This window comes from Osmerus mordax, chromosome 28 (genome assembly GCF_038355195.1).
Source record: "Osmerus mordax isolate fOsmMor3 chromosome 28, fOsmMor3.pri, whole genome shotgun sequence".
Taxonomy (NCBI): domain Eukaryota; kingdom Metazoa; phylum Chordata; class Actinopteri; order Osmeriformes; family Osmeridae; genus Osmerus; species Osmerus mordax.
Window position 1 is genome coordinate 3,208,891 of NC_090077.1, and position 27,228 is coordinate 3,236,118.

At 45.0% G+C, this 27,228-nt stretch overlaps 3 protein-coding genes across 5 annotated transcripts; 1 reads left to right on the forward strand and 2 right to left on the reverse strand.

Moving 5' to 3' along the window:
• Positions 1-86: 86 nt before the first annotated feature.
• LOC136938263 (ral guanine nucleotide dissociation stimulator-like) lies at positions 87-18,488 on the reverse strand. 3 transcript variants are annotated; one of them, XM_067231564.1, is made up of 18 exons: positions 11,974-12,211; positions 7,580-7,884; positions 7,384-7,458; positions 7,062-7,255; positions 6,806-6,930; positions 6,475-6,690; positions 6,238-6,341; positions 6,033-6,117; positions 5,165-5,242; positions 4,843-4,929; positions 4,697-4,729; positions 4,464-4,585; positions 4,235-4,330; positions 3,906-4,101; positions 3,511-3,585; positions 2,978-3,226; positions 2,690-2,804; positions 87-2,549 (listed from the first exon to the last, which is right to left on the reverse strand). In XM_067231564.1, exons 1-18 carry the CDS (start codon positions 12,163-12,165, stop codon positions 2,374-2,376), a joined length of 2,523 nt encoding a protein of 840 aa, XP_067087665.1. In that variant the 5' UTR covers positions 12,166-12,211; the 3' UTR covers positions 87-2,373. The 3 variants fall into 3 exon arrangements, with proteins under 3 accessions (XP_067087665.1, XP_067087666.1, XP_067087667.1); XM_067231566.1 differs by lacking the exon at positions 11,974-12,211 and adding an exon at positions 18,377-18,488 and having other exon boundaries at positions 163-2,549; XM_067231565.1 differs by lacking the exon at positions 3,511-3,585.
• A 682-nt stretch (positions 18,489-19,170) lies between these two features.
• ptgesl (prostaglandin E synthase 2-like) lies at positions 19,171-21,302 on the forward strand. Its single transcript, XM_067231351.1, has 7 exons — positions 19,171-19,461; positions 19,554-19,742; positions 20,054-20,109; positions 20,198-20,350; positions 20,513-20,713; positions 20,840-20,957; positions 21,049-21,302. The coding sequence occupies exons 1-7, from the start codon at positions 19,171-19,173 to the stop codon at positions 21,175-21,177; spliced, it is 1,137 nt and encodes a 378-aa protein (XP_067087452.1). The 3' UTR covers positions 21,178-21,302.
• Positions 21,303-22,968: 1,666 nt separating this feature from the next.
• gle1 (GLE1 RNA export mediator) lies at positions 22,969-27,156 on the reverse strand. The gene is made up of 16 exons (XM_067231350.1): positions 26,976-27,156; positions 26,476-26,727; positions 26,212-26,367; positions 25,930-26,078; positions 25,772-25,832; positions 25,404-25,658; positions 25,037-25,262; positions 24,826-24,938; positions 24,645-24,714; positions 24,407-24,549; positions 24,084-24,274; positions 23,841-23,970; positions 23,621-23,725; positions 23,439-23,521; positions 23,268-23,331; positions 22,969-23,169 (listed from the first exon to the last, which is right to left on the reverse strand). Exons 1-16 carry the CDS (start codon positions 27,072-27,074, stop codon positions 23,101-23,103), a joined length of 2,166 nt encoding a protein of 721 aa, XP_067087451.1. The 5' UTR covers positions 27,075-27,156; the 3' UTR covers positions 22,969-23,100.
• Between the last annotated feature and the right edge of the window lie 72 nt (positions 27,157-27,228).

Here is a 27,228-nt window from a genome sequence, read left to right on the forward strand (position 1 = left end):
TATTTTCTTTAAGCGAAAATATGTATTTTAAAAAGTGCTTTTTAGAAAGATACATTTAGCAGATAATGTTGCTTTATTCGGTGCAGATCAATGAAGAGAGACAAGTGTGAGACCAATCTACATTTCTAAAGCAACGTCTGATTTCACTTGACAGAATATGAACGGAAGCAGGAAGATTTACTTTCCGAAACTTAGTGTTTATTTGTATACATGAGTATATATTAATCTCTAACTCAAAAAAGGAAATACTGTACAAAGCATAGCAAAATATCTATGTACAAATCAATAAATAATACAACAAAAACAATAACATAGGACAATTAATGATGTGTTCTTAGATAATTAAGATTAGAAAATCTTTAACAAGTCAATGCAATCAATTATGAAGGTCTCAAGCCTTGTGAAAACAACAATGGCACCAGACACTGTAGTCAGTGCTGATCTGCACAGAAGGAACACAGATCAGCTGAAGCAAAGAAAGCCAGTTTCCGGTCAATATAATGATTAAACCTCAAAGGGCAGGCCATATGTCACAAACTTATTTCACAGGACAATTAACATTTTTCCGTGACACAAAACGAGTATGCTTGAACATCGATCATAGCTTTTTCCTTTCTGATGTTGCTTCAAGTCATCTTCATGGGGATGGTATAGTTTGTCTTGTGTAACCACAATGAATGTCCCCTAATGTAGATTGGCTTAATACATTTTAAACTGTACAATAATTGTACAGTTTAATAGTTCATTGCATTCTGATATGAAATTAAATATCAGCCCCTTTACTCTAAATGTCCATCATTTTGGTACATCTTCTTGGGCCATTTGACTAATCTCAGCTCACAGACTAAGAGTATAGTTTCATATTAAGCATTAACAACAAGAGACTAGTGAGTAGTCACAGTGTTTAGTATAAAAGCAGCTAATCAGTGTGATTAGCACAGTGGAAATATCCAAATCACAGTGTTCGATAGCAAGGGTGGGAGCGAATCACAGTGATGAAGAGAGAGCCAAGCATATGCCTTCCATCCTAAAACAAATACATGTACATCTCTCCAGTACCTCTTTAACCAGAGACATCACCACATCTTCACCACATTCAACCTCTTCTGTCCTATTGGCAAACGTTGATCAAACCAATCTATGAAGGATATTAGAAAGAGCATGCACCCAACAAGACTATCGGCATGTACCACAGTGCAAATTAAGTGAAATATTGATAACCATAATATAGACTGTGCACTGGCATACCTTTAACTGCAAGCTCATACATGATTGGCACCAATAAACTAATCTAGGATCATGTTCCGGTTTCCTTACATTAGACTTCCTCTTGCATGCATGTGGCAGGTGTTTAAACATCCACGAGGGCATTCATCAGGCAGTAACAGATGACCAAAATCCCACTGAATGTACTGGCGAGTACTACTATGGTTTAAAAAACACTTTTGTTTCCTGTAGGCAATGAAGGATATGCCATCATAGGAGCCCCTGCATAAGTGGATATTTAAGTCAAACCAAATTGAATGCAGTCATAGGAGAGTCCGAGAGTAATGCCTGCCATCACCAATGTAAGTGAAAAATAATGGCGATTGGGGGGGAAAAAAAGAAACATATCAGCACCATAGCAAAGCAGAGAGCTGCAGAACCAAAGAACACATTGGCCAAATAGTATTGTACTGTTAAAATGGGGTCCTTAAATATTCGACACAATATCACCTTCTTGCCTAAGGTTTCTCTCATACTTTGTTGTAACATACATCAGTCTTGTTCTTTTTGACACATTCTGTCCCACGTCGGGTGAAATATTTTCAAAAGATAACTGAAGCCGTCCTTGTAGTGTTTGTGAATCAATAAAAAAACACTTGGATCACTTGGATCTACATTTCATCTCCTTTTTTCAATGACAGAAATGGCACAGACGTCAACCCATGTAAAGTGAGTACGGCAGCGTCTGCAGTAAACAGTTAATGCTCTTCACACCTCCACGGAATCCAAAATAGTCACATCGTCACAGTCTTTCATTGTTCTAAAGGCTGTGTGCATTGTGAATTTGGGCAGCACATGTAAGGGGTCCTAATATCCTGCACAGGTAAACAACACTGTTGACATCATTATCTCCGATCGCCAGGTGAGATGAAGGACAGCTTACTCTGAAGGGTTCCTTCACTCAGACTGAAGCAGGACAGCATCCTATTGCTTTTCCGCAAAGGTTCTGTAGTGTTTAGCCATAGGTCCTTTAGTTCCACTGGGTTCTTTTGCAACTGATTGTAGCTCTGAGGAACATTCACCTCGGACAGAAAGGGCCTTCATCCAGCAGACTTGGACTGGAAGTTTTTTATTTTTTAAATTTTTCTTCTAAGGGTAGAAATGTCCTCAGAAGATCCCTTTGGCGATTTTCAGACCCTTCTGTTTCATGCGGGGCAGCGTGGAGCTAGCAACACTTTTGGCCCTGCCTGTCTTTGATGAGCCTCGCTTTTTTAAAACAAAGTCATAGTTGGCAGTTGAGTTCATGGCATAGAAGACATTGGCATTGTCTGGTATCCGCAGCTCTGCAAGAAAAACATTTACAAATGTATATTTAGTTATCGTTAATGGTAGCCAAACATAAACAAGGGAATGATCACATGGATGGACGGTACTAAATGGCACAGGCAGTGATAAGAAATTGATCATTGACCTTTAACCCTACCTTTATCGTCTGAAATTTTCTGCATCAGCTCATAGTCTTCCGTTTTCTCTCGCTCCACGTTGTGTTTGACCATGGCTTTCCTGATGACGGCTGGGGTCTTGTCTTGACTGGTCACCTGCGCCACGAGAAACGAGAATCAAGGTTGAATTCTTAAGTTCGTAGCGGATTATTGGTGCATTACCTCGACTGACCAAGAAAGATCATGTCATTTGTGCATGAAAACATCCCACCCCTCCAACTACTTCCTGATCACGTGTCGTTGAGGGAGTTCTCCCCCCAGGCTCTCACCAGTATGCTCTTGTACATGTTCCCGTTCTCCACGTCCAGGCTGACGCGGATGATGCAGCAGTCGTCCACCTGCTGGTTGTAGAGGGGCAGGGAGAGGTTGGAGTAGTTGGACACGGCCGACACGGAGCGCTTGTGGGAGCGGGAGGAGGGGACGGGGGTGGAGGAGGAGACGGAGGTGGACGAGGCACTGCTGGAGCCCGAGCCCATCCCCGAGGTGTCCAGGGACGACAGAGAAGTGGACTCCCAGAACTACAGAGAGACAGAGAGAGCCGTCACCCACCGACGACAGACTTGGCGTGTTGTGCTACTTTGTTGCCACACAGTAAGAGTATGGGAGCATGGATGAAATATGAATCATTAGTACGGTTAGGACAAACGCTGATATCTTATTTTGAACAAGAATAAAGGTGAATAAAGGAACATGAACGAAGGTGAAGTTGAAGACAGAGAGGGACGGTGAAAGAGAGGGGTACAGTGGAGGAGACATCTACTTCTGAGCAGAGCTGCTAAGCCAGCTGGAAGAGTTCATGTACCGTAGCGTTTGGATCAGGAGTCTGGCCCTCTTTCCCCAAAGCGGAGACCGAATGTTTTACTGAGGGTGTAGATGTCTACAGAAGGGAATTAGAGCCACAGTCAACCATGAGAAACAGAAACCACAAGGCTTATCCCACAAGGCCAATTGAATTTTTTTTTTTATTTAGGATACAATATCAGTGATTATGACTTGAGTCAAACAATGGCAACCAGTGAATCCTCACTGTGCCTCATAATCTCAACCACTGTCAACAAAATCCAATCAGTGATCACTGATGAAAATTAAAGTAAAACCAAAAAAAAAAGGGACCAGGACAGAAACTGCAACCATGGCAACGGCAGAGAACTGAAGGTGACTGTGTGGGGGGAGTTGTGATTTCCTGTTCCTTCTCACCTTCCTCTCGTGGCCCTCTGGTGAGTCGGACAGGAAACCGGGGTTAACGTCCTCCAGATCGGAGCCACTGGAGCCAATGCTAAGTGCGTCTCCGCTGTCCCCTCCCCCTCCCTGGTACAGCCTGAAGTGGGTCTGGTCGAAGGACTTGGAATGGGAGCTTCCTGCACTGCTGGAGCTTGCCTCGGTCAGCTGGCGACTGGAGAGGAGGAAGGAAGAGGCGAAGATGGATGAGAGGTGAGGGGTGCAAGGACTCTGTTTGGAGCTAGTCGACCATCCTTGGGTCCATGCAGGAGTGGTTTGGGGTGAGGGGCGAGGGCTGTGGGACTTACTCGCTCCAGCGTTTCATTATCCCCCCGTTTTTCTTGGCTCTGAGAGTGTTGCTGGCATACTCTGACAGCGGCTCGATCTCACAAGACAGTGTGTAGCTGAGGGGGCATCGATACAAATATGAAAATCTGCTTCCGCGTTTTTTTCACAGACGGTCATATTCACAATTTGAGGTAAAAGAGTAACCCATGTCAACATTCAAGACGGCACCTTCCCCCCCCCCCCCCTCACCTCTCCGCTTCACTGAGTCTCTCCACCCCTGAGAACCACTCTCTGAAGTGGCTGTCCTGGGTGAAGCTGTAGTTGTTGGAGGCCAGCTGCAGCAGCTTGATCTGGGCGATCACCTCAAACTCCTGCACACAGAAACAGAGACGAGACTTCAGTCTCGGCCGTGGTCTCAGCCACTCGGGACTCCCCTTGCAGCTCGTTTAGTAAACAAGTCGCAGATCGTCTCGCTCTCGTACCTTTCTCCGCTTCTCAAAGTTGATGAGTCCACCCTGGAAACGATGACAAAACAAAGAAATTAATTCAATTCTGTGCAGGTTGTTCACGTTTCAAGCTATAATTTACTCCCAATAGCAACCAGTAGAGACCGGTCATGGGTTATTACCTCTGTATAGTCCTTCATGGCTGTGTCCATCATAACTAAGTCGGTCAAAAAGGTGCCCAGGTAAGGAATGGTCCCCTGCATCACCCCCTGTCACAGACAGTGATTAGAGGATAAAATACGCACACTAAACAAGCAATGCCCCCCCAACCCTCACCACAAGAGGGCGACATGACTACTACGAACACAGATCCGCCACCAGATGGAGCCATGAATTCGAAACGTCTATGAACTCGGAGCTTGAGCGCTCACGGTATTTTTGAGGGTGTTTACATTGGGTCACATTCCATGTGAAAACTATGAATTCCTCCCTCGGTTGACTCACCAGATCTCTCTGCTGTTGGTGTCTCCTCTGAGCTCGTTTGGGGTTGATTTCCAGAGTGGCAAATTTGGAAGTCCCCTCCTGCCAAAAAAGGGGAGAGAGTTTCAGCTTTGAAAAATAATAATAATAATAAACAGCAAGGACATTGAAATTGTGCCTGCTAATAATACTTTTGAAAAGTAAACACATACTGTGTAAGTAGTTTGGCATTGATGAACTGCTTAGTGAGAGGAATTAACTCTGTGAGTTACCACCGTATTTTTGTAACCTTAGTCATTTTAGGGATGACGCATCATGAGGGAGATTCTTCACCCTGAGTAAGCTGAGCTGACAGATCTACGTAGCTGTGCCTGGCCCCTACAGATACTACAGGGAGGGAGGGTGTGCTATAAGTGGGGATATCGCATCCAGCCACGCACATCTCCAGGGTGGGGCTATCTCTACCTGCCAACAGTCTCTGACATCAGCGGGGATTCCCTTGGGGTTTGACCTGGTTCCTCCCACAACTGTGCCTTAAGTGCTTAACTTTGTCATCCAGCACCCCAGGGACACGTTGTCATAACGATATATTAATAGGCCAGGATTGAAAGCCCCACACCTCCACCAAAGTACCCATTGTTTTTAATGCCATATCAATTCAAGGGTAATTTGTGGGTTAAAGTGTAACATGCACGTCAATCCATGCCTGAGGAATAGAACAGAGACCTGTTTAAACATGGATTTAGGCAAGTCATTTGTTTTGTTTTACATTTGCTGTGGAGTTCCAGAGATATGCAGTTATATTGGGTCATGCAGACAAATTTCCTGTTGACCTTTGTCTGTAAAGAGCCTGCTATTAGAGAACTGCATCTCCATAAAAATCTTAACTCACCTTGACTAAGAGCTCTCTGCTCAGAGAGTAGTTGTTGTCGTCCGAGAAGATCTCCGACAACTCTCTGAAGGTGCGGAAATTCTCCCTATGGGCAGAATAATGTTAAGAAGTGAGACAGCCACCAACCTAAAAGCTTTTAGTGTTCTACTTCCCAGCTTGTAGACACATCTCCAGCCAACGCCCGGTCCCCAGAGCCCTCGCTCACCTGGACACCTCGTCCCAGGTCCTCTTGAGGCGGTGGAGGGAGTTACACTGCAGGGCAGAGAGAATGGCTCGCAGGGACGAGAAGTTCTTCAGGATCCGACATTCCTGAACAGCAAAGAACAAAAACAGACAATGACCACCAGTCGCATGGCATGGTCTGAAAAAAGAAAATCGACTGGATGCTGTAACCGTGTGTGGAGAAGGTCAGAGAGAGGAAGCCCAGAGAGGGCAACCTTACCCGGGCCACCTCGATCCAGCGCTCCACCAGCCTGGCTCTCTGGGTGGGCTTCAAGGTAGGGTTGCTCAGGCAGGTGCTGATGACACAGTTGGTGACAAAGTTGAACTGGGCCACAGTAGCTCTGATGGTGGGGGCCAGGTGCTCCTTCCCCTTCTTGTCCCTTTGGGACCAGATCCCTCCTAGGCAGTGGTAGGGGACCACCTTCTTGAACAGGTCCTACAAGGCCAGGCATAAAATTAACTCACTGAGCGTTCAACCTTAGAGAAAAATGACCTCTCACAAGTGTACAACTACTGACAGAGTCAGACTTAATGGGGGAGAGAGGTCTCACCGCGTCCATGAGTGTAAACTGCTCCGCGACCATGATGGGGTCGAACGACAGGAAGTTCAGGCCAGGAAGCTCGTCCTCGAAGCCGCTCTCTTCCTGTGTGGCGAAGGGGCAGCCGATATGCTCCACTGAAATAACAACACAGGCCTATCAGCATATCTCTCTCCTCACGTTACCTCTTCAGTCGTACACACACACACACACACACCAAAACATGAATACTTCTGAGGCCCAGTCGGTTCAGAGTCGGTTCTCTCACCGTCAAGGTCCGGCTCACACTGCTGCCGGTGGTGGAAGTGGGCCAGCAGGTTGCGAGCTCGCCGCTCCAGGTCTGAACCGGGGAAGTGCAGGCGAAGGTAGGAGAGCAGCTGGTGTAAACATCCGTACTCCGGAGGGGTCCAGAAGTCCTCAGAGTACTGGTCCAGCCACGCCCCCAGGATGGAGGAGACGGTGCTGCAGGAGAGAGGCAGATTGTAAGATGCACTGTGATAGCGTCGGAAACACATCGGATGTCTTCCCTCTGGGAATGCTGCGGTCCCACAAAACACATTTGCCTGATCGTGCTTATAGAAGAGCCTTACTTCCTCCGCTCTGTGCAGTCCTCCTGCGAGAGTCTGCTTCCATCTGCTGTGGACTTGTTCTGCAGCTTGGCATACCTAGGACACGAAACCCACAGGTTTCTCAGCAAACACCAGGGAGCTAAAAGGGCTAGGCTGTGTGGCTCTACTGTGGGCTTGTGGAGGCGCGGAGGTGTGTGCTTGGTGCTTGTCACTCTACCTGTTGAGCAGGAGGTCCAGCACCTGCTTGGTGGAGGCGAAGGAGCGGTAAGTGCAGAGGAAGATGGTGACGTAGGTGGAGTCCTTGCCGCGGAACGCAGACACCATGTACTCCACCAGCCGCTCCAGGGTGCCCGCCTTGATGGTGCGCACCTTGCAGGTCTCGTACAGGCTGAGGGCGGAGTCCGTATCCACGCCCAGCCACCGCTGCCCCTTACTGGCCGACTGGTGCAGCTGCACTTTCCTCAGGGTGATGGTGAAGACGGCTCCCTCCTCGGCCTCTTCGCCGATCTCCTGCGTCGAGCTCTGAGGACAGAGGCGAGGGAGAGGTGAAGACACGTGGTGGTCCTCTGCGACGCAAACGCACCGCGAGGGAGGGAGGGAGCTGCTGCGTTGTTTTTCATCTTTTGGCGCCCGCGGGCTCTCGTCCGATATCTCTCTTTCTGACTCACACGTATTACAAACACTGTGTGTGTGTCTGTGCGTGTGTCGATGAATAAATCACAATGTGGTTGTCGGCAAACAGAGGTTGCTAGATACCCGGCACCACGACACAGTTGTAAGCTTGTGATAAAAAAATAAAAAACAACAACAAGGAATTAATACAAGCTGCTTGTCGAATGAAAGAGGGCTCTGTACCAACATTTCACTGTTGTCACCATTTGTTTGTCCACCAACATGGAGAAAAACATTGAGATGCAGACAATACTGCTTTTATACATTTACCACAGTCTGAACTCTCTGGTTTCTCAGAATGTAACCTTTTAGTGATTAACCCCTGCCTTTGACCTAGATAGAGGTGAGCGTGGTTTCCATCAATTTTAAAACGCATTGAAAAGATACTGCTATGTGGTCTTGCAGGCCAGGGACATCAGTCAGACCTTTACTTTGGCTATTTCTTGTTACTCTACTCAGCAGGTTTCACCCATCCTTTCAGCCCTTAGTCATACACAGCTCGATAACCTTCCATCGCAATGCAACAGTGTTATGATTAAGTTTCTATGGCAGCAGTGCAGAGTCAAAATGCAACTGAAATAGATATGCTGTTCATTGCACTTCTTCAGGAACCACATCTTTTTAAACCAGATCTCCAAGAGCTGTTGTTTGCGCTCTTGTGTAACACTGGTGTGTGACTGTGTGAAAGTCTTCAAACACACCGAGACCTTGGGACTAGACAGTCACAGCGGGTCTTATCAGTGGAGCCACACAGGCCCTCTTGTTGCTATCATTAAACCAAACACAAAACACAGCTCTCCTCCAATAGATGGACTTGGACAATCCACAGACCCCAAGCCACCCCTCCCCTCTCTCTCTGTCTCTTTCCCTGTCTCTCTGTCGCTAGTACATCGAGTTTTCATGATAAAGAACCAGGGAAATCATAATGGAATCACATCCTAATGCCTAGAACCAGTTTTGATGAACATGTCCATTTGTGGGTATACATTCTCATGTAAACAGTGGTTGACTGCTGGTGGCCTGAGGTTTGGCAGGGCAACACAGGGTCTATTCACATCTTCACTATGGAAATGGAAATGTCAGGGAAGTCTCCGAGAGAGCCCCCAGGGGGGGACCGTGTTACCAAGGAAACGAGAGGGAACTCCCACATAACCACAGGAACAGGGCCGGACGGGTCCAGGAAACTGTCATCCAAGCAAACGTCTTCCCCCATGCCACTCTGGCGGGTCACGGGTCCCCCTGATGCCTGACTCACAGCTTAGTCCTCAGCTATTTGTACACACAAACAGATCAAACGAGATACCAAACATGGGTCGCTCAGGCGCCACATGGCATCCTGCCTACCTCGGTAATATGTCTTTCTAACAATAGCGGAGCAGGCTGGGTTACAGTCCAACTTATTTGACTTAGACGCCACCTTTCACCTTATGTTGGGACACGCTGGAAGTCTCCACTGAGAGGAACAATAGCATACTCAGAGTAGAAGACGCTCTTGTTTTAGGAAAACCCATTCAGAAGTTCGCTCTGGATAAGAGCGTCTGCTAAATGACTAAATGTAAAAGTGAAAGTAGACCTCAAATGGAAGTTCCTCACATGCAAAAGGGGAAACGTGGGTTTGGGAAAAAAAAACAAATTGCGTACTAGAAAGTAAAATCTAATGACAGAAAGGTTTGTTTAGAAGCCCTAAAATATCTGACATATTTGTGTGAGCAGTGTAACCTTCAGTAACATGGGTGTTACGAATAGACTCTTTAATGCGAGACTGCGCCAGAATTAAACTTCTGTGGAGAGAAATAGCATGTCAACAAGGACTATGCTTGAATGTCGACATTTATACAGTTGCCTACTTTTCCTCCCGAAACTGTGATACTGTAGATTAATGGCAAGTAGCCTTGTCTACAGAGGAAGGAATGGGGAAGAGAGAGAGAGAGAGAGAGAGAGAGAGAGAGAGAGAGAGAGAGAGAGAGAGAGAGAGAGAGAGAGAGAGAGTTCGAATTCAGAAGCTCTCATGGCCACAGAGACAAAGCAGTGGTTGATCTTTGGACTCTAAACTGTGTAAATAAATAAGTCCATCTTGCAGTCAATTGAACAACAGAAAATGGTCAGTTCTATACAGAAGTCAATAAGAGGCAGGGGTCACATGAAAAGAACACAAATACAGTGGGCTGCATCCAGTACACTGGTAGCCCTGGCTAGATAATAGATGTTTTGATGAAGATCATCATCATGTTTATGGCACAGTTGCTGAGGGACTGTCCCATGGAAAACCTGAGAGAAACCTGAACTAAAAAAAGAGTAAACAAATACTCAAAAGAACAATAGTGCAGTCCATTATGACCCTCTAGCAAAGGCCACTAGCTTCCTCTCTCATACAATGAGTGTTGACAATGATATCAGCCTCTACTGTTCAGGGCACTATGGTCTACATTGGAGAGGACATTTATTCGGACAGAGTTCAAAGTTATGGTGAATGTAGGCTAGATCTAGTCCAGTCCTCTACTGCGCCACTACGCTTTAGCCTAAAAGGAGACAACCAGTAATTTGGCAAACTTTGAATAAAGTAATTTTCCAGGCTCCCGGCCTAAACATTCCAACCGATGTCTGTTTCTCTCATTCGAAACTCCCTAAACCTGTGTGCCCTTCTGCCTCTCTCCACTTCTCTCCCTTTCCTTCTTTCTCCCTCTCGGTTCGAGTGAGATGCGATAACAAAAGCTTCTCTGTGTCTGTGCATCTACAAAAACAGCTTCAGTTTCTTATTTCAGGTCTCACGTCGAACTTCCGGGGATCCTGTTTTTAGGATATCATCAAACAGAACAATGGAGTCCTTCAGCGCAAATCATCATTTGTAAAACAGATATAACAATTAAACTAATGCAAACATGTATGATAAAGAAATACACACATATACCTGATTAACCAGGTTAATTAGCTTGAACTTGGATGGGCATGTTGTTATGCAAGGAAGTGCATGGCAATAGAACACAGGCCTAAGGAACAGTGACATCATCCACTCGTCAATTTACTTGTCGGTTTTTGTATAGCAGTGACCTTTCAGAATATCCAAGCAGCAACCAGCCTATTAGAGCCTTGTGAATCCAGGATCTGAGTTCAGAGGGGCCCTCTTAGGGTTTAACAATAACCACTGGCTGAAGTGCTCTATAATTACACACAACTGAACCAAAGAATCGGCCAATGTTCTGTACTGTATACACCGAGAACCCCAACAGAGAGAAATGAAAGCCTATGACTGTAAACCAAGCCTTTTGCTTAGCCCTGTGAAGGGGGGGGGGGGGGGTGGGGAGGATTAAGCATTAGGTAATTGTGTTACTGGAGAGGATTAGATTAGGGGAGAGAAGGGGTTATGGGTAGAAGAGACAGATATGCCCTGTCCAAGCTTGTGACAAGCATGAAGGAAACAAACTGTCCTCAAAGACATGCCTTTAATGTCTGATCTCACAGTCTGGGTGAGGAGACTCCTCTGATCAACTTCAAAACACACACCAACAACTGATGTAACTTAGCCAAGAGACAGACCTTCAAGAGGGACCCGTAAGGCTTCTGTCCTCATATGATGCCTGAAGAAGAGGCCTTATATAAAGCCGGCAAATTTGATAACTCATACCCTGTGTGTGTGTGTGTGTGTGTGTGTATGTGTGTGTGTGAATTAAACAGCTCAATAAAGATGGCACAGGATGAATACAATTCTGTCTTATTCCAGTTCAATGTATGTGTGCTTTACTTATCTTTTTCTCCAAATATATCACAAAGGTGAAAGGACTGACATATTTAAAGTTTTTTTTAACATAATAATTTGAATGTTAACAAATACACAATGTTTTTTCCATATTGTGGTTCTATACAGACTAATGTAGTGGGACAATCCAGATGACTACACGTAGTGACCGACAAATATGCGATTTTGTTCCATCTTCATCTTACCTCAAACAAAGGTAGGTCTGGGTCCAAATGTGTAAAGCTGTGAAGAACAACCGGGCTCTCGTCCACGGTAACCTCCAGTTTCACCCCATCCCAGATATTGCGCACCCTCCATGTCCCGGCATCAAACATCTCCTCGAGGTATCCCGATTTGACGTTTTGTGCTTCGGACTGCATCCTCATAACATAAACCATTGACACTGGTTACGACAATAACCACAACGCTATGCTGTCATCCTCTGTTCTCGACCTCCACTTACGGCAGAATGCAACACCGAACGGAGAATTTGAAGCGCCGTACTGTATACGCATGGAGGCTGCTCATGACTCAGACGCGGAAAGTTCCTCAACGCTCCTCCTTCCTTCTTACGAAAATATCGGCAGCCGATCCCTTGCGTCGACATCTACTCTCTTAAAAGAAAGCATGATGTTGTACTACAATAGTAAAACTACTACTACTACTTTTCAGTAAAATATCCAGAGGCCATGCACAAAGCTATGTGTTTACGAGTCTTAGATGTCCACTATGACAATACTAAATTTTATACTACTATAATAAAGTGGTAGGTGCCTACCTAGTCAACTTCAACTCCAAAACTTGAGGTGAAGGAACAAAATAGATAAATATCCTATAAATTAATGGAATGAGATAAGGGTTTGAGGTTTTAAAGTGATTTACAAGGTACAATTACAAGGTATCATACTTGCCAATTATTTCTATTCTAATATGCTGTTGATTGAGACACGACCAAAAACCCGTCCGGCACTACCCCCTATTGGTCAAAATGAGTTTACAAGTCGAGCAGCAACAAACCTTGAATATTTATGATGAAAATATTTTTACAAAGCTAATCAGTGCTTACAGTATAACATCCTTTTATTACATTTTCTGCCTATTCCCACCATTTGCTCGAGATAGAGATTAACAATCTGCAATGCTTCATAATTAAAACATTTCTGAATTGCAGCTGTTTGAAAAAGGTAAAGAGAGAGACAGAAACCAAATTAGAGAGAATGCGAGACACAGAGAGAGAGATAGAGGGTGAGACGCAGAGAGATAGAGACAAGAAAAATGTGAGTGGGGCAAAGAGATAGAAAGCATTGCTAAGTTCTGCTGTCAGCCTACAGGTTGCAAGCAGTTGGCTGCAGTGCAATCACTCAAGAGAAACTGCTACATCTCATCCTCAAGTGATTTAACCAAGGCACTGCTTCCATTTGTCAGCCTCTTACAAGGATCGATAAATAACTGAGTTTGTTCTGCTGTGGCACTGGCACATACCCCAACATGGTTTACTAGTCCCTGTGGAGGGTGAGCTCAACTCTGATGCTCACACACCTGCGCCCGTGCACACAAACACACACACTCACTCACGCACGTTACTTACATGCCCTCAGGCGCACAAACACAAAACAGATAAGACCCATAAGGAAACAAACACTAATACTGTGACTATGTAAAAAATACAGACGGTTACATGCTCCACTTTAGATTGTGCAAAAAGTATGTCACCAAGGAGGAAGTCATTGCAAGATTAGACATATTGAGGACAAGATGTGCCTACCACAACCTCACCACATGTCACCACATGTCGGAAAAGTCGATTCCTACCTGTCCATCTGCCGCTGTGTGTTTGACGTTGCTCCACACAGCCTGGTAGACAGACCCGGTCCGACGGCGGCCTCCACTCAACAGTCCACACGTCCACGGGGCCAACCACATCACTGCGTCCTTCACAACTAGGACCAGGGCTGAATATGCTTCAGATCAGACCAGAACCACGAGACACAAACAGGGTTCAGGGTTCAATGCTCACTTTCCCCTTCCTCCTGCTTCCCAAACCTCGGCCCCAGATTGGGTGACCACCTCAGGCCCACTCCAAAGAGTATTGACTTTAACAGCTGTGTCAACACGAAGAGAACAGAACAATAAAACATTAACTTCTGCTAAAAACTGTAATTCCAAAAAGCTCATCCGTGTCTGTCAGAACTAATGCTGAACAACCACAACAAGGAATAATCACTTTATGACTGCTGAACTGAAAATGAAAGTGAAGTATGGACAAATGTATCTCCCTGAAATACCCTGGGAAGTTCCAAATTATTTTGTGTCGATTAAAAACTAAAATGGTGGACGACAGTTATATGGAGTCAAATTATAAATGTTTTGTATGAAAAATGTTAAAGTATAGGTTTTGGCTAATCTGGATTACGCAATTTCCATGCGAATCTGGCCAGTTTTCCACAGGCCTATCGTCTTTTCCATATGTTTCTCACAGTTGAATTGAACCCCTGACAAAGACATCATGTTTTATGAGATTTTATGTGAACATGAAGTCAAGTTAAACAAAACATCCACTGAGTCACATCAGATAGAGAAACCTCCCCCAAACAGATGGAGACTTGGGAACCTCCGATTCACTCACGGTGACATCACTCCTCCGAGCCACAACCCTCCTGACTACCTGACAGAGAAAGCCGGCTGGAAAAAGTGGGATTTATTGCTTTCCATTATTTGAAGCTGCGGAGCCATTCCGAGGCAGTCCGAGCTCAAAGGCCTTGGCATTTAGAAAGAAACACACACTCTCTCTCTTTCTCTCCAACTCTATACTAACTGCATCCAACTGTGCTCCATTTGAAAAGCAATCATCTTGAGGCAGCTTCACAATGGCCAGTGGAGACAGTCTATCTACCAGCAGGGAAATGCATGGTCTTCGTGATAGGGTTTGGACTCAAGACCACAAGCAGGAAAACATCCTAATTGGAAATGTCTCCAGTGCAAGAAATCTACAAGGCAATTACGCTGTTCAACAGATAACAGGAAATGATTAGGGACCAGTGTGGTCAGTGACTATTGAGAAGAGCCACCATAACTCAAAGTAGATACAAGGAGGGTGTGAGCTGGAATTTGCAGTCAAAGAAAAACAGCTGACACGAGGAAATCAAGAGATACACTTGTCACATTAAGATAACAAAAGAATGCCACCAACCACACTTCCACAACAACTGAAAAAGTTGATAGAGACGCAGAAAAGAGACAGACTCCTAGACTCTTTCTCCATTAGCAAAGAAAATCTTCTTTACAAATCAGCAGTACAGTGGGCATGACTCAACATGTATGAACAGAAAACATTTGGTGTATCCTCCATGGGGATATGGTTTCCTAACTCTGTTCAGGTGTTTCCAGAGTGACACAACAGCTGAACAACCACACATGTCAGTGCTAGCATTACAGTGAGTGACACACAACAGCTGAACAACCACACTGGCTAGAGAATAGCAAAACAAACAATTTAACTCAATACCAACCAATATGTTCAACTTAATTATTTTACAGTCACATCCCTATGTCCCTCCTATATACTTCTATGAACATACAATATTGCACATACATGCACAATAAAATGATCTATGCACATTCATACAATATTCTCTACAAAACACACATCCACATTCATCTGCCTACCTCATCGTTCATTCCTCACACACATTGGTCAGCAATGCACTGCAGAAATACTAACGAATGTACGTAGGCAGAATTCCCATGTCCGCGCGCACACACTGCCAACAGAGAAGTAAACATCCAAATATCCCTGGATTGAACAGTGTACGCTTGCTTACCAGGTCTTCCAATATTGTGACAGGAAAATCAAACATGCACATCTTGACGGGCTGGGCCAGGGCTTTGTGCAGGCTGAACAGGGACTTGGGCTCCATGCTGCTAAACACAGACACTGAGGACTGAGGACCGAGGTTCCCGCAACAACAGATCGCTTGTTCGCACTTGCATCAAATACAAAAACAGGAACTCCGCACTGCTAACAGCACAAGGGCTTGGACTGCCTCTGCCTCCCACTGAAGACGGGGAAGAATATTTTTCTGAAAGAGGGACCCCCCTCCCCTGACTGTCTCTCTCTCTCTCTCGCTCTCTCTCTCTCCCCCTCTCTCTCTCTCTCTCTCTCTCTCTCTCTCTCTCTCTCTCTCTCTCTCTCTCTCTCTCTCACAAGGGAATGTCTGTACTCTGAGCAGCTGCCCTCTCCTTTCTCTCTTTCTTTCTTTCTTTCTCTCTACCTCTCTCTCTCTCATTTCATCTGCATATGAAGGTATAAACTCTCACAATACAACTGCAACATCCTACATATGTTTGCCTGACTTACAGTAGCACTGAAATGTCGCACTAATTGACCACAACTTACGTAACCTCCTGCTGAAAGCAGAAAAAAACAGAACCTTGAAATGAAAGGTACAAAGAAGGCCAATTCCTCTCCGACTCCGTCCTCTGACAGTGTTGCCGGGAGCGACACAACGACACCAGGAGAGACGGACCAACTTGAGTTGCTGAACACATGAATGCAGCACAAACATTCTTGATCTAACATAAGTATCCGTATGCATCTTCACAGTTTGAGTTGCTTTTAAGCTCCTGTGGATGTGAGTGTGGCACTTATAGAGTACTGATCAGAGGTGAAATAGGACCATGGTCCACACATTTTTCCAACTTGAAGCCATCCTCTCTAGACTCTGCCTGAGGCTTCAAGCCATCAAACAGACGGCAGAGCTAAAATGAACTACATGATATGTAGGTCATGCAGCTTTTACCACAAAACAGCTAAAGTGGTTGTTATATGATTAATAATGATATGATAAGTTTTATTTGACCTCAAAGAAAACTCTATGCATCTCATTTACAATTCAGAAAACGAACATAATGTTTTGCAAATTAATTAAGCTATTTGTTTAATGTGATTAATGGCTCTGTAAAATACGAGGTTTAATATGGCATATCGTCCTAAATAGGCTAGAAGATATTGACATCTTACATTTATAGTAAATGTTTGGGGAACATGGTCGACACACATTGTGAAAAAAACACAGCATTCAATTTTAGATTGTAAAGCTATAATGAAGATGAGTCATTGAGGCAACCCTGTTCCAAAGTGATTGGTGTGAAAATAATGAATTCAGTGCTATCATGAGAGCGAGAAGGGTTTGAGCACTGACAACTGTTTTCACATGCAGAGGCTGTCCCACACTTGAATACTGTAGACGACCAGTTGTCATGGAAACTGTAAGGCAAAGCTGTTCGCTCCTGGGGTTGAATTTATAGCTACATTAGAGTTCTGCCTTACAGTCAGGACAGGAAACCTAACTGTAAGCTACAGTCCACTTCCTGTACACACATAACAAAGACAGAACAGGGTGGTGTACTCCCACACCTCAAATAAAAAATGTCCAGCGTTCTAGGTCCTCTACACGTTGTACTGGTTTAGCTATCTGCGCAACAGAACACAGACACAAAGTTTTAGATTCTCTATTTCAACTCAGATGCCGGTATCCCAGTGGTGTTCCGTGTGCAGCTCTAGATTTGAGTTCAAATCTCAGGTTCCTGTCACATTCCATCTGTGGAAGAGAGTCAGAAACCCGTGCAGAGATGAAGTCGAGCGCTTTCAAATTTCTTTCGGTTGGGAAATTGCAAATTATATGCTTCATAAAAGCTGCATAGGAAACTGATGAGAATGTGTGGGATGATAGAATACTCACTTTCCCCAGAGGCATGTAGGCCTAATTGGAAGAAAACTTAATTTGACTGATTTTGTAGATAAATGCTGTGGCTGTAGATGTGCTGGTGCTCAACAGTCCACAAGGTAGACATTAGTGTTTGTAGGAAAGAACACCTTATTCCAAGAGTGATGCACTGAGTAGCATCCTGCAAAAGCCAATCTTACTTTCCATTTCCTGCCCTAGTCAAAAACCATGCTACCATGGTTGCAAATGTATTCCATGATTTAAATATGAATTATGAGTATAATATTTTATTTAAATGGGGTAGCTAAGGTTTTTTCTTCTTCTTATGACTTTCTCTTCCCACCAAAAGATCATTTCAGACCTAAACAATAGGAGGTCCCCTGCCCTCGGCCTCTGAAGGCCAAAGAGCTATTTCAAAAAGGATATTTCCTAGAGAGCTCGACTTCCTAGCCAAGAGTATCCCAGTGGCTTTTGTTAATGGTTCTCAGTACAGCCTTACAGAGTTAAAAACAGCAGACCGGGAGACCAAATTAGAGAGAATGCGCGCGAGAGAGAGAGAGAGAGAGAGAGAGAGAGAGAGAGAGAGAGAGAGAGAGAGAGAGAGAGAGAGAGAGGTACTCAAGCAATGGTGCTCTGTCTGTGTAACCCCTCCAGACATAGGGCAACTCTAGGAAATGCAGGATATGCTTTTTAAAAGTACAATGGATCCATCAATCTCAGTTACAAGTGTATTTATTGAGATTCACTGTAACTCCATCATGAGGCTAATTTGTCCAGCTGACCGTCAATTGATAGTCTAGCATGCATCGAGCCAGCTAGGTGCAATCCTATTGGCTCAATTAGGCCTACTCTGCTTCATAAATGTAAGACGAACGACCCTTACCTGTTTTTCCAGCATTATCATCCTCTCAGAGTCATGACCTTCGTGCAAAATGTGTCCATAAGTTCAGAATAGATTCCCTGGTCCTCTTCTCCCAACCGTTTTGATAGAAAAGGATCCAAAGAAGATAGTATTCTATTTTATCTTACTGTAGAAGCAGATGTTTTAACCCAGCGAGAAATCTTGACATTGAATGCAGAATAGAAGCAAACAGGCTATATGCAAACAGCGATTGTTATTTTTTGTGCCAACGTTGGCGTGCAGTCCTCCAAACAATCATGCAAGCTGCACCAGCACGACTCACTTTATAGAATTGTTTGACATTTTCAATACGTATATCCGAACGTCCAGTTAATAAAATATGGGAAAAATGGCCAACTGCAGGTCATAGACAGTATCATCTCGCTTGGATGTTGACTTGATAGCACATCTAGCTAACGTTTCGTACGGGATACGGAACGACACAGCTGCAATCGGGTGATGCAGCTGTTGTCAGTAGCTACATAGCAACAAGGAAATGGGTACCACACCGCTGGATAACAATATATCATTCTCATACGTAATTGTTCAAATAATTTTCTCTTCTGTCATCCACCCATATCATTATCTCTGTTTGAAGAATCAACCTAACCTGAAGGCAGAGTTTCTAATTTGTGCGTAACGTAGCTTGATGCTACTCGTCCAGTTGGTGTTCTTGAATACATCCCTGACAGCGTAGTTTACTGAGCGTAGATGAAGCAAACGATGTTCTTGAACAAGTCCTTCAGTTGCATTGTGGGAGTTTATGTAAAAGCAAGATGGCAGCTGCCTGTGCACGAAAGCTTAGTAAGGTCGGCTGGCAAATACTAGAGTCTCAATCATGCCGTCCTGGCAAAGTATTTTCCCTGGTGCCGAGATCCTCGCTACATGGGTCGAGCCGAGCTTATGGAACGGGTGGTTCAGGATTCCGATCCAAATTGCTTTTTGCACCACCGCTGCATGGTGGTAGCAGAATACTCGGATGTGCGTTTCTGCTGGGAGGGGGGATTGGTTTATACCAGACCATAAAGTTCTCTGTCCAACAACACCTTGCTGAGGAGAAATCCAAGGTAATATTATCTTATAATGAAGTTATACTGTAGATTGTATGCAGCGTGCTGCAGGTGTCATTAGCATTGCATTCACAGGTGTCTTTTCTCAGGTTTCTGAAGGGGAGATTAAATTGACCCTGTACCAGTACAAGACCTGTCCGTTCTGCAGCAAAGTTCGGGCATTTTTGGATTTCCATGGCCTGCCATACGACATCGTGGAGGTCAATCCAGTCATGAGAAAGGAAATCAAGTGGTCAACTTACAGAAAAGTGCCTATCTTGATGGTGAATGGTGAAGTGGTAAGGACATTAGTCAGGTGTCATACCAGCATGAAGGGTATATGCTCGGCAGAGGCCAAACGATTCGGACGAGTAGTGCAATGCAAACAAGCCATATTTTACACAATTATGCAGGTCAAATATTCCTAATGCCTGAAAATGTTTATACTATGCACTACTACATGTGGGGTCTACTGGGAAATTGAAAATGCTGATTTTGACAGCAATGTATATGCTGTAGCATAAAGTAAATTTTAACTAAACTATTATTAGGTCTTGGACTCATTGGAAAACATCATGGGGTTTCTCACTCTTGCTTTCATATCTTACAGCAACTGAATGATTCATCAGTAATCATCAGCGGTCTAAAGACATACTTGATTAGCAAGTAAGTAATTTCACAGCCGTATAGTCTTTCTTGGGTGTTTGGTTTTTGGGGGTGAGATGTCAAGAAACTCTCTGAACCTTCTCTACAGGGGGAAAACCATACCAGAAATTCTCACCTGTTACCCAGAGATGAAGTCCACCAATGACCGGGGGAAGGAAGTGACAGAGTACAACAACAAGTACTGGGTGATGCTGACCGAAGCTGAGGCCTCACTGCTGTATCCAGAGAAAGATTCCAGGAAGTCAGTCCATAACGTTAGCTGGCAGATATCTGCCTGGTCAATCTCAACAAAGAAAAACCCTCTGCTAAATATAATACAGTCTGGATAGTAATTGTTTTTTTGTGTGTGTGTGTGAAAAAGTCTGCATCAGTTTGTCTTTCTGTGCCACTAAATCTATTACAGAGAGGAAATCAAATGGCGTCGATGGGCAGATGATTGGCTTGTGCACCTGATCTCCCCCAACGTGTACAGAACTACAGGAGAGGCCCTGGCTTCTTTTGACTACATTGTGCGAGAGGGCAAGTTTGGCACTTTTGAGGGATTCTGTGCAAAGTACGTTGGAGCGTCAGCCATGTATGTCATCTCCAAAATGCTGAAAAGAAGGTTGGTGAAAGAGACTCCTGTGTCAGAAACACATTTTGGGACAACATCTACATTTGTAATGATCCAGCAACCAGCTTTGGAAATGTGTGTTGTTGCCTATGGCATCATCTTGAACTTTTTATTCAGGCACAACCTGCAGGATGACGTGAGACAGGACCTGTACAAAGCTGTCAATGATTGGGTAGCAGCTATCGGGAAGAAGAGGAAGTTTATGGGTGGCAACCAACCCAATCTGTCCGACCTGGTAACATATTTGTCCACTCGTCTTATTGAAAATGTATAGATGTTTCTTAGTAACTGTTACTCACTCTTTGGTGTTTGTGACCCCTCTGTAGGCAGTGTTTGGGGTCCTGAGAGTGATGGAGGGTCTACAAGCCTTTGATGACATGATGGAGAACACCAAGGTGAAGTTCTGGTACAAGCGCATGGAAAAGGCCACACAAAACCATGAGGGGAAGATTTGACACCCCCCTCCCAAAAAAAAAAACATTGTCTATAGTGCATACATTCTAACAGAAGATCGCTTCCAGGCCTCAGAGACTAAATCAGCAGGATATCACAAGATTGTATTTCGGAGAGGTTGTATCATGAATGGGGAAGAATTGTCCTTTATAGGAGCTTCGACTGCAGCAATCTGACTAGGCACAGGAAAGATGTTTAGTTCCCATATAGATTTACTCATGCTCTTTCAATAGTTTACTTTAATAAACATGTAGCAAATGTAACAATTTAGCTTCTCGTGTGTTCCTGCCAAGCTGTGGTTGCCAGTGAAATCCATTTGTGCATTAGCAGCCATGAACTACTGTATGAAAGTATTGTTGAGCAAACAATTATTAATGAAAATAATTATAAACATACAATAAGTATTTTAGGTTGTAATTTAGTTTATTTCGTTTATTTTACAGGGACAGTGAACATTAATCAACTTTTCAGTAAAAGTGCCGGTTTTAGCGAGCCGGATAATTTTCAACTGCAGTCCCTGGGCAGGTTATGAAGTATTAATTAAGTATGCTATATTAATATCTATATATGGGTTCATACATTTAATGATTAGAAAAGGTTTAATTTGATGTTTCTCAGTCCTATGAATCTCTAGGATGTTTTACATGGGACTCCCAACTTGTCCTGTTGACGACCGGTTTCTCTTTTCTGTTCATTTCTTAATAGTCCAATCATAAACCATTCCTGTACAATGTTCCCTTTGTACCTTACAGCAATGTAGTCAAACATGTGGGTAAAGCGTTGTAGAAAAATCTACTTCCATAACAGGAAAACATCTTGGGAATGTGTATTGGGTGAACTAGCTCTTTAACATCTGCATCTTGAATAGTTTCCTGTAGCAGATGGTTGCTTCTCACTGCTCAGTCCCCAACTTACTGGCCAGCAAACTTAATCAGTCCATTGGTTTATTGATTTCTCTTTTGATTTTTTGTATTGATTATGCGGGAAGTAGGGCTTCTTTGTAGGTCAAAGGGTGGATTGGATCTTCCTGATATGCATATGTGTCTTCTGAGTCAGTATGAATCAGTTGTTCTTGTATGTATGACATACACCACAATGCTCATACATGTAAAAAGGATGAATACAATTCAGACAATGATTACTGTCAATGATTGATTATTGTTTTATAGGTTGTATGATGTATTTTGCACAAATATGTAAGCATTATATTCAATTTCCAGGAAGTATGTGACACTGTACTGCTCCCATATTTACTAATTTTCCTAATGTAAATGTTGATATTTTTGCAAATAACCTGCTAGCTTAGGAGGTAATTCATAGAAAACTATCCAGATACTATAAAAACATAAATAACTAATCACGTCAATGTACAAACATAAAAAGGTGGAGATTTCATTCCATCATCAATGAAAACACTGACAATATGGCTTGAATAGTGAATGCCATGATCGACACATCTGATCTAGACATGGAAACATCCAAAATCAAACACAGAAACCTGTTCAGTCTAAACACTGTTTAAACAACTTAAAATGCATCTACCACATCCAAAATAATTCCTGCGACTAAGGAGAACTGTAGCACGATATCTTGCGTTGTTGTGATTAGAGTACATTCATCTTCGCCATCTACTCCATAAGTAAAGCTCAAGTAACGGTACATGTAATCTTGCAGTGGGTGTAGTACACGCAGCACAAGGAATGAAGCGGCAAACAATTCAACCCCTCGACACAAACCTGTAAGGATTTAGTTTGACGCGTACGTCACACTAGCAAATCACAGGAGATATAGTGTATCGTTGCAGGCAGCCATAACTTTACAATGTGCAAAGCCTAGTCTTATTAGCTCAGTCTCCTGACGTACTTGGGTCATGCAAGCGGGGTCCAACGGCGGCGTCACTGTTTGTTCGGGGGATTCCCCTCCACTCAGGACCTCCAGAAAGAGGAGCTTAGCTGGCCTTTGGGGGGAAGAATCTGCCTGCTTCTTAATGAAGTCTAGGCGAAAGACAAAGTGATCACAGGATTACAACACAGGTTTTATTTTCAATGTATTTTGACACGTCATTTAAAAACGCTGTGGGTGGTTCTCTCACCTCAAGGAACTGCTTTAGTCTCATGACTGAGCCCATTTGTCCTGTGCTTGTGACAGCCTCAATCCTAAGGGAGTTAAAGGGGTTTGTGTTGGAACAGCAGTGGGTTAACCATGCTGGTATTCAAACAACATTGTTACATGTAAAACAATGGTTTTAGTGGTACAATCATACCTTGGAAAGTACTCCTCTTTGATGAGCAGTAGAAGCTTCCAGAACTGCCCCTGGTACTGCTTCATCAGCGCATTCCCACAGACCTGAGGTGGAGCAGGAAGGAAGGCCAAAAAGATCATTTGGCTTGCCTTGAAATACAGGACATAGAAGCGGTAGACAAACAGACCAATGACTGGTCTCACCTCGAGGAAGTCAAACAGCAGCGTTGCCGTGACGTCCGCCAGGGGCTCCATGTTCAGCATCTGAGCCAGCCAGCGCCACCCATGGTTCAGTCCATGTGGACCAGGCTAAGGGGAAGGAATTCCAGGACAATAATGAGGAATGTAACCGGCAAATCTCCCCTCCCAAGACAAACACAAGGTGGATAAAGGCCGTGTGTAACGAGGCAGCGAGCGTTCGTACCCCCTGTTTGGAGCCATAGGGCCACCTCAGCTGGATGATGGCAGCGTAGAGCCGGATCATTCCGGACATCCTCTTCAGGAAGCAGTCCTGGCCCTCCACCCCAGAGTCATCCACCCTGTAGCCCATGATCCTGGAGGGGGCACAGGAAGGAGGACATGCTCACGGAAGGGCTGCTTATCTTTGTGTCTGGAATAGGACTCTCACTAATCAGGTATTCAAGTTGTTACACAGTGTTGTACTGACCTCTGATAATCCGGAATAGATGTTCCATCCTTCAAGGGAGGGAAGTGGGGCACAGCGTAAGGACATTTTTTGTGTAAGTGGGCAAGGAAGAGATCTCCCACTTGGGGGTGTAGCTCCCACACTCCGGAGGCCACCACAGCGATGGGGAAGGCAGCTTCGTGATGGGACGCCACCTCCTCCTCTCCTTGTTTCTAGAAACAATCCATCGGCACAAACAAATCAAAAACTGTATTCTTTATTTCAATTCTGGAACGATAAAACCAAGTTATGTTATTTACGGCATCGGTGGGGACCATGGGGGTCCATGTGCCACGCGGACTCACCACAAACTTCTCAGCTAATTTGTAGCTAACAAAGTCTAAGCCCTTGGGATGCTGGGATGTGGAGACAGACTTTCCTCCCGACACCACCGACTTCCCAGACAGCAGCTTGTCGATCTTATCAAAGATCTCCTTGAGCTGGGATCCTTCACGGACGACAAGCACAACACGTTTCATAGGACACACGTTTAGGGCATCATAGGACACGCATATCCCGCCAACAGACTCTGTTGACCCATACCTGAGATGCTGGAAATCTGGTTGACAGGGATGGTAGCCGCTTTCTGTAACTCCATTCTCAGTTTCTTTGTCTGAGCACAGACAAGGGAATCAGACATCAGCATGTATTATGGTTTTAATCTAAATGAAAAATTTACAATGCAGAGCAGCCGGAATCCTACATAAAAAGGTAAACATCCTACCTGGAGATCTTTGGGATCGTTGAGGTCTCCAAGTGACTGGACACACTGGTTAGCAGAGTCCTGTAGCCCCTGGTACCATTTCAGGGTGCTTTTCTCAGCTTTAGTCTGCAGACCTGTCGAACAAGGAAAGCTGAAGCTCAACTGTTCCCAAGCCCATCAAAACCGTTCGCACACGAGCCTGGCATAACCAAACGAAACCCTCTCTCCTCACCCTTTTTTCGCGCCTTCTCCTTCGCCGTTACGGCCGCGCTCTTCTTCTGCTCCTCCTGCTGCGCCTGCAGCTCCGCCCGCTTCCTGCGCTCCTCCTCTTCCTCCACGTCCTTCTTCCTCTTCTCCTGGGCCTGGGACGCCTCCTCCTGCTTCAGCCTGATCAGGGACCTCATCTCATGGAGAGCGCGCTCGGCCACGGTCATGTCCTCCATGCTGGGGAACGCCCCCTGCACATGCACAGACACACACACCGCTTCTAATGAGACATCCTGTTGTTTGTTCGACATGCTAACAATGACCTATCAGGACAATGCAGAACACCAGGAACAAACGCGGTCATTGTCGAGCGACGAAAGGCTTACACGGACCTCAGACGTCGCACGCACCACCTCGGACACCTGGGTGCACAGCTGGTTGCCACGGGTGATGTAGGGCATGTGGTCGGGGGCGGGGCCCGGCTGGGTGGGCGTGGACGGCTCGAGGAGGTGATTGAGCTGCAGGATCTCCTCCTGGATGGCGTTGAGGCTGCGCAGCCTCTCCCTGCCCTCCGCCTGCCTCTGCCTCTCCAGCTCCACCTCGCGCAGCCGCTGCTGCTCCGCCTCCCTCAGGCGCAGGTTCAGGATCTGGGGAGGTAGAAGAGCGTCAGAGGCCGTCAGAGACCACCGATGGCGTGATCTCGCCAGGGACCCGAGATCACGCCATTTCAGCGTGCAGGGGGCAGCAACTCGCGTCATACCTTGGTTCTGTGTCTGTGCTCCTCTTTTAACTTCTCATGTCGCCCAATGCTCTCTTGGGTACTTTAGAGAACAAGAAAAAAAACAGTTATAAAAGATTATTTCCATCAAAACAAAAATGGCCATAGTAATAGGGTCAGAGGTCATGAAATGCCCATACTCTCTCTCCATCATGTCCCTCATGCTCTGGTACTCCTGCCTCTGTTTCAACTCCATGAACTCCTCGAAGCGTTTGAGCTGCTCTGACTCGCGGCTAGCGACAGACGCCACCAGGCGCTCCTGCAGCTCCTGCCTCAGGTTCAGCTCCATCTGGGTGAGAGAGACACTGGATCAACACCTCAACAGAGAAGAACGAACGTTGCAGTTGCCTGAGATAAATCAATGACAGCGCCGTGCCACACTGAAACTTTCCCCCCTGCGGTGGTGTTAATGCCTGTTGTACCTTGGCCTTTGCTCGATGTTTCTCTTCACAGATCCGTATGCATCCTGCCATGTGGCTGGCTTTGGGAGACAGCAGAGAGATGGTGGGGGGAGGAGTAGGGCTGGAGACAGGACTGAGTTCCTGGTCAAAATCCTTCTTCTCGTCATCGATGACCTGCTGCACATTGAATCATATATATTGCACAGACAATTCACGTTGCCTAGTTGCAATTCGAAACTGTGTTCATCTCTATGTAATTTGGTGAGACGTTAGTCTCTTCCTTACCAGTTCTGTGTCCTTCACTGATGGGGGAACTTCTGATGGAGAAGATGGAGGAGAACTAAGAACATTGACGGATGGGAAGGAGCTCGTAGATGACAGTGAGAAAGGGGCGTCATCAGCAAAGCCTGGGCTTGGGTCACGGGAAGCCGAGCCCAAGGAGCAGGTCTTCTGGAGAGGCCTGGGGCTGAACTTTTTCAAGATGAGTCCGGATAGCGGGGACAAACTTGGTGCTTCGTTACAACCAGACAAAACATCCTGTGGGAGTCGCATTGATTATAGTTCCGAGTCTTGGAGCTTGTCCAATTTAGTAGCTAGCTATCTTACAAGCAGATCTAACAATTTGAAAACATACGACATTGCTGGTATCCTTAATCCTTCACACATTCTCTTTGCTAGCAATACTGTCAACACAACCAGTAAATGAGGTACCAGCTAGCGAGCTTATATAGCTACCTCTAGCTGCTTTGTCATTTAGAGCACTAGGCTGAGTATCGTGAACTTACCTCGCCATTTTCAGGCCAGTCTGGACTATATTTAAGCTTTCCTTTTTGTGAGTTTTTTAAGGCCTCTAATGTTTCCCACCGTAAACTTTCAGCAGGCATTTCGGGGTGTAGTAGTAGTTCACTATACCGGTAGTACCTTGGTAAAGCCTGAACCAGGCTCAAACTGGTTTACTATTTTCTCTTTGCTTATTTTGCGGCGTTTAAGGTGTTACCCAAATTCCTCTCCGACCTCCTCGGTTTCCGGTAAGAAACG

What these genes read in the sequence shown, in the direction of transcription:
- ptgesl (XM_067231351.1), top strand. Translation starts at nt 19,171, where the DNA reads ATGGCAGCTGCCTGTGCACGAAAGCTTAGTAAGGTCGGCTGGCAAATA. An exon ending in TGATGGTGAATGGTGAAGTG is followed by an intron (nt 19,743 to 20,053) that starts GTAAGGACATTA and finishes CATATCTTACAG; the next exon opens with CAACTGAATGATTCATCAGT. An exon ending in TCCAAAATGCTGAAAAGAAG is followed by an intron (nt 20,714 to 20,839) that starts GTTGGTGAAAGA and finishes CTTTTTATTCAG; the next exon opens with GCACAACCTGCAGGATGACG.
- LOC136938263 (XM_067231564.1), bottom strand. Translation starts at nt 12,165, where the DNA reads ATGGTTTATGTTATGAGGATGCAGTCCGAAGCACAAAACGTCAAATCG. An exon ending in CAGAGGGCCACGAGAGGAAG is followed by an intron (nt 3,586 to 3,905) that starts GTGAGAAGGAAC and finishes TCCCTTCTGTAG; the next exon opens with ACATCTACACCCTCAGTAAA. An exon ending in GAAAATTTCAGACGATAAAG is followed by an intron (nt 2,550 to 2,689) that starts GTAGGGTTAAAG and finishes TTTTTCTTGCAG; the next exon opens with AGCTGCGGATACCAGACAAT.
- gle1 (XM_067231350.1), bottom strand. Translation starts at nt 27,074, where the DNA reads ATGCCTGCTGAAAGTTTACGGTGGGAAACATTAGAGGCCTTAAAAAAC. An exon ending in CCAGATTTCCAGCATCTCAG is followed by an intron (nt 24,550 to 24,644) that starts GTATGGGTCAAC and finishes TCGTCCGTGAAG; the next exon opens with GATCCCAGCTCAAGGAGATC. An exon ending in TCTATTCCGGATTATCAGAG is followed by an intron (nt 23,971 to 24,083) that starts GTCAGTACAACA and finishes TGCCCCCTCCAG; the next exon opens with GATCATGGGCTACAGGGTGG.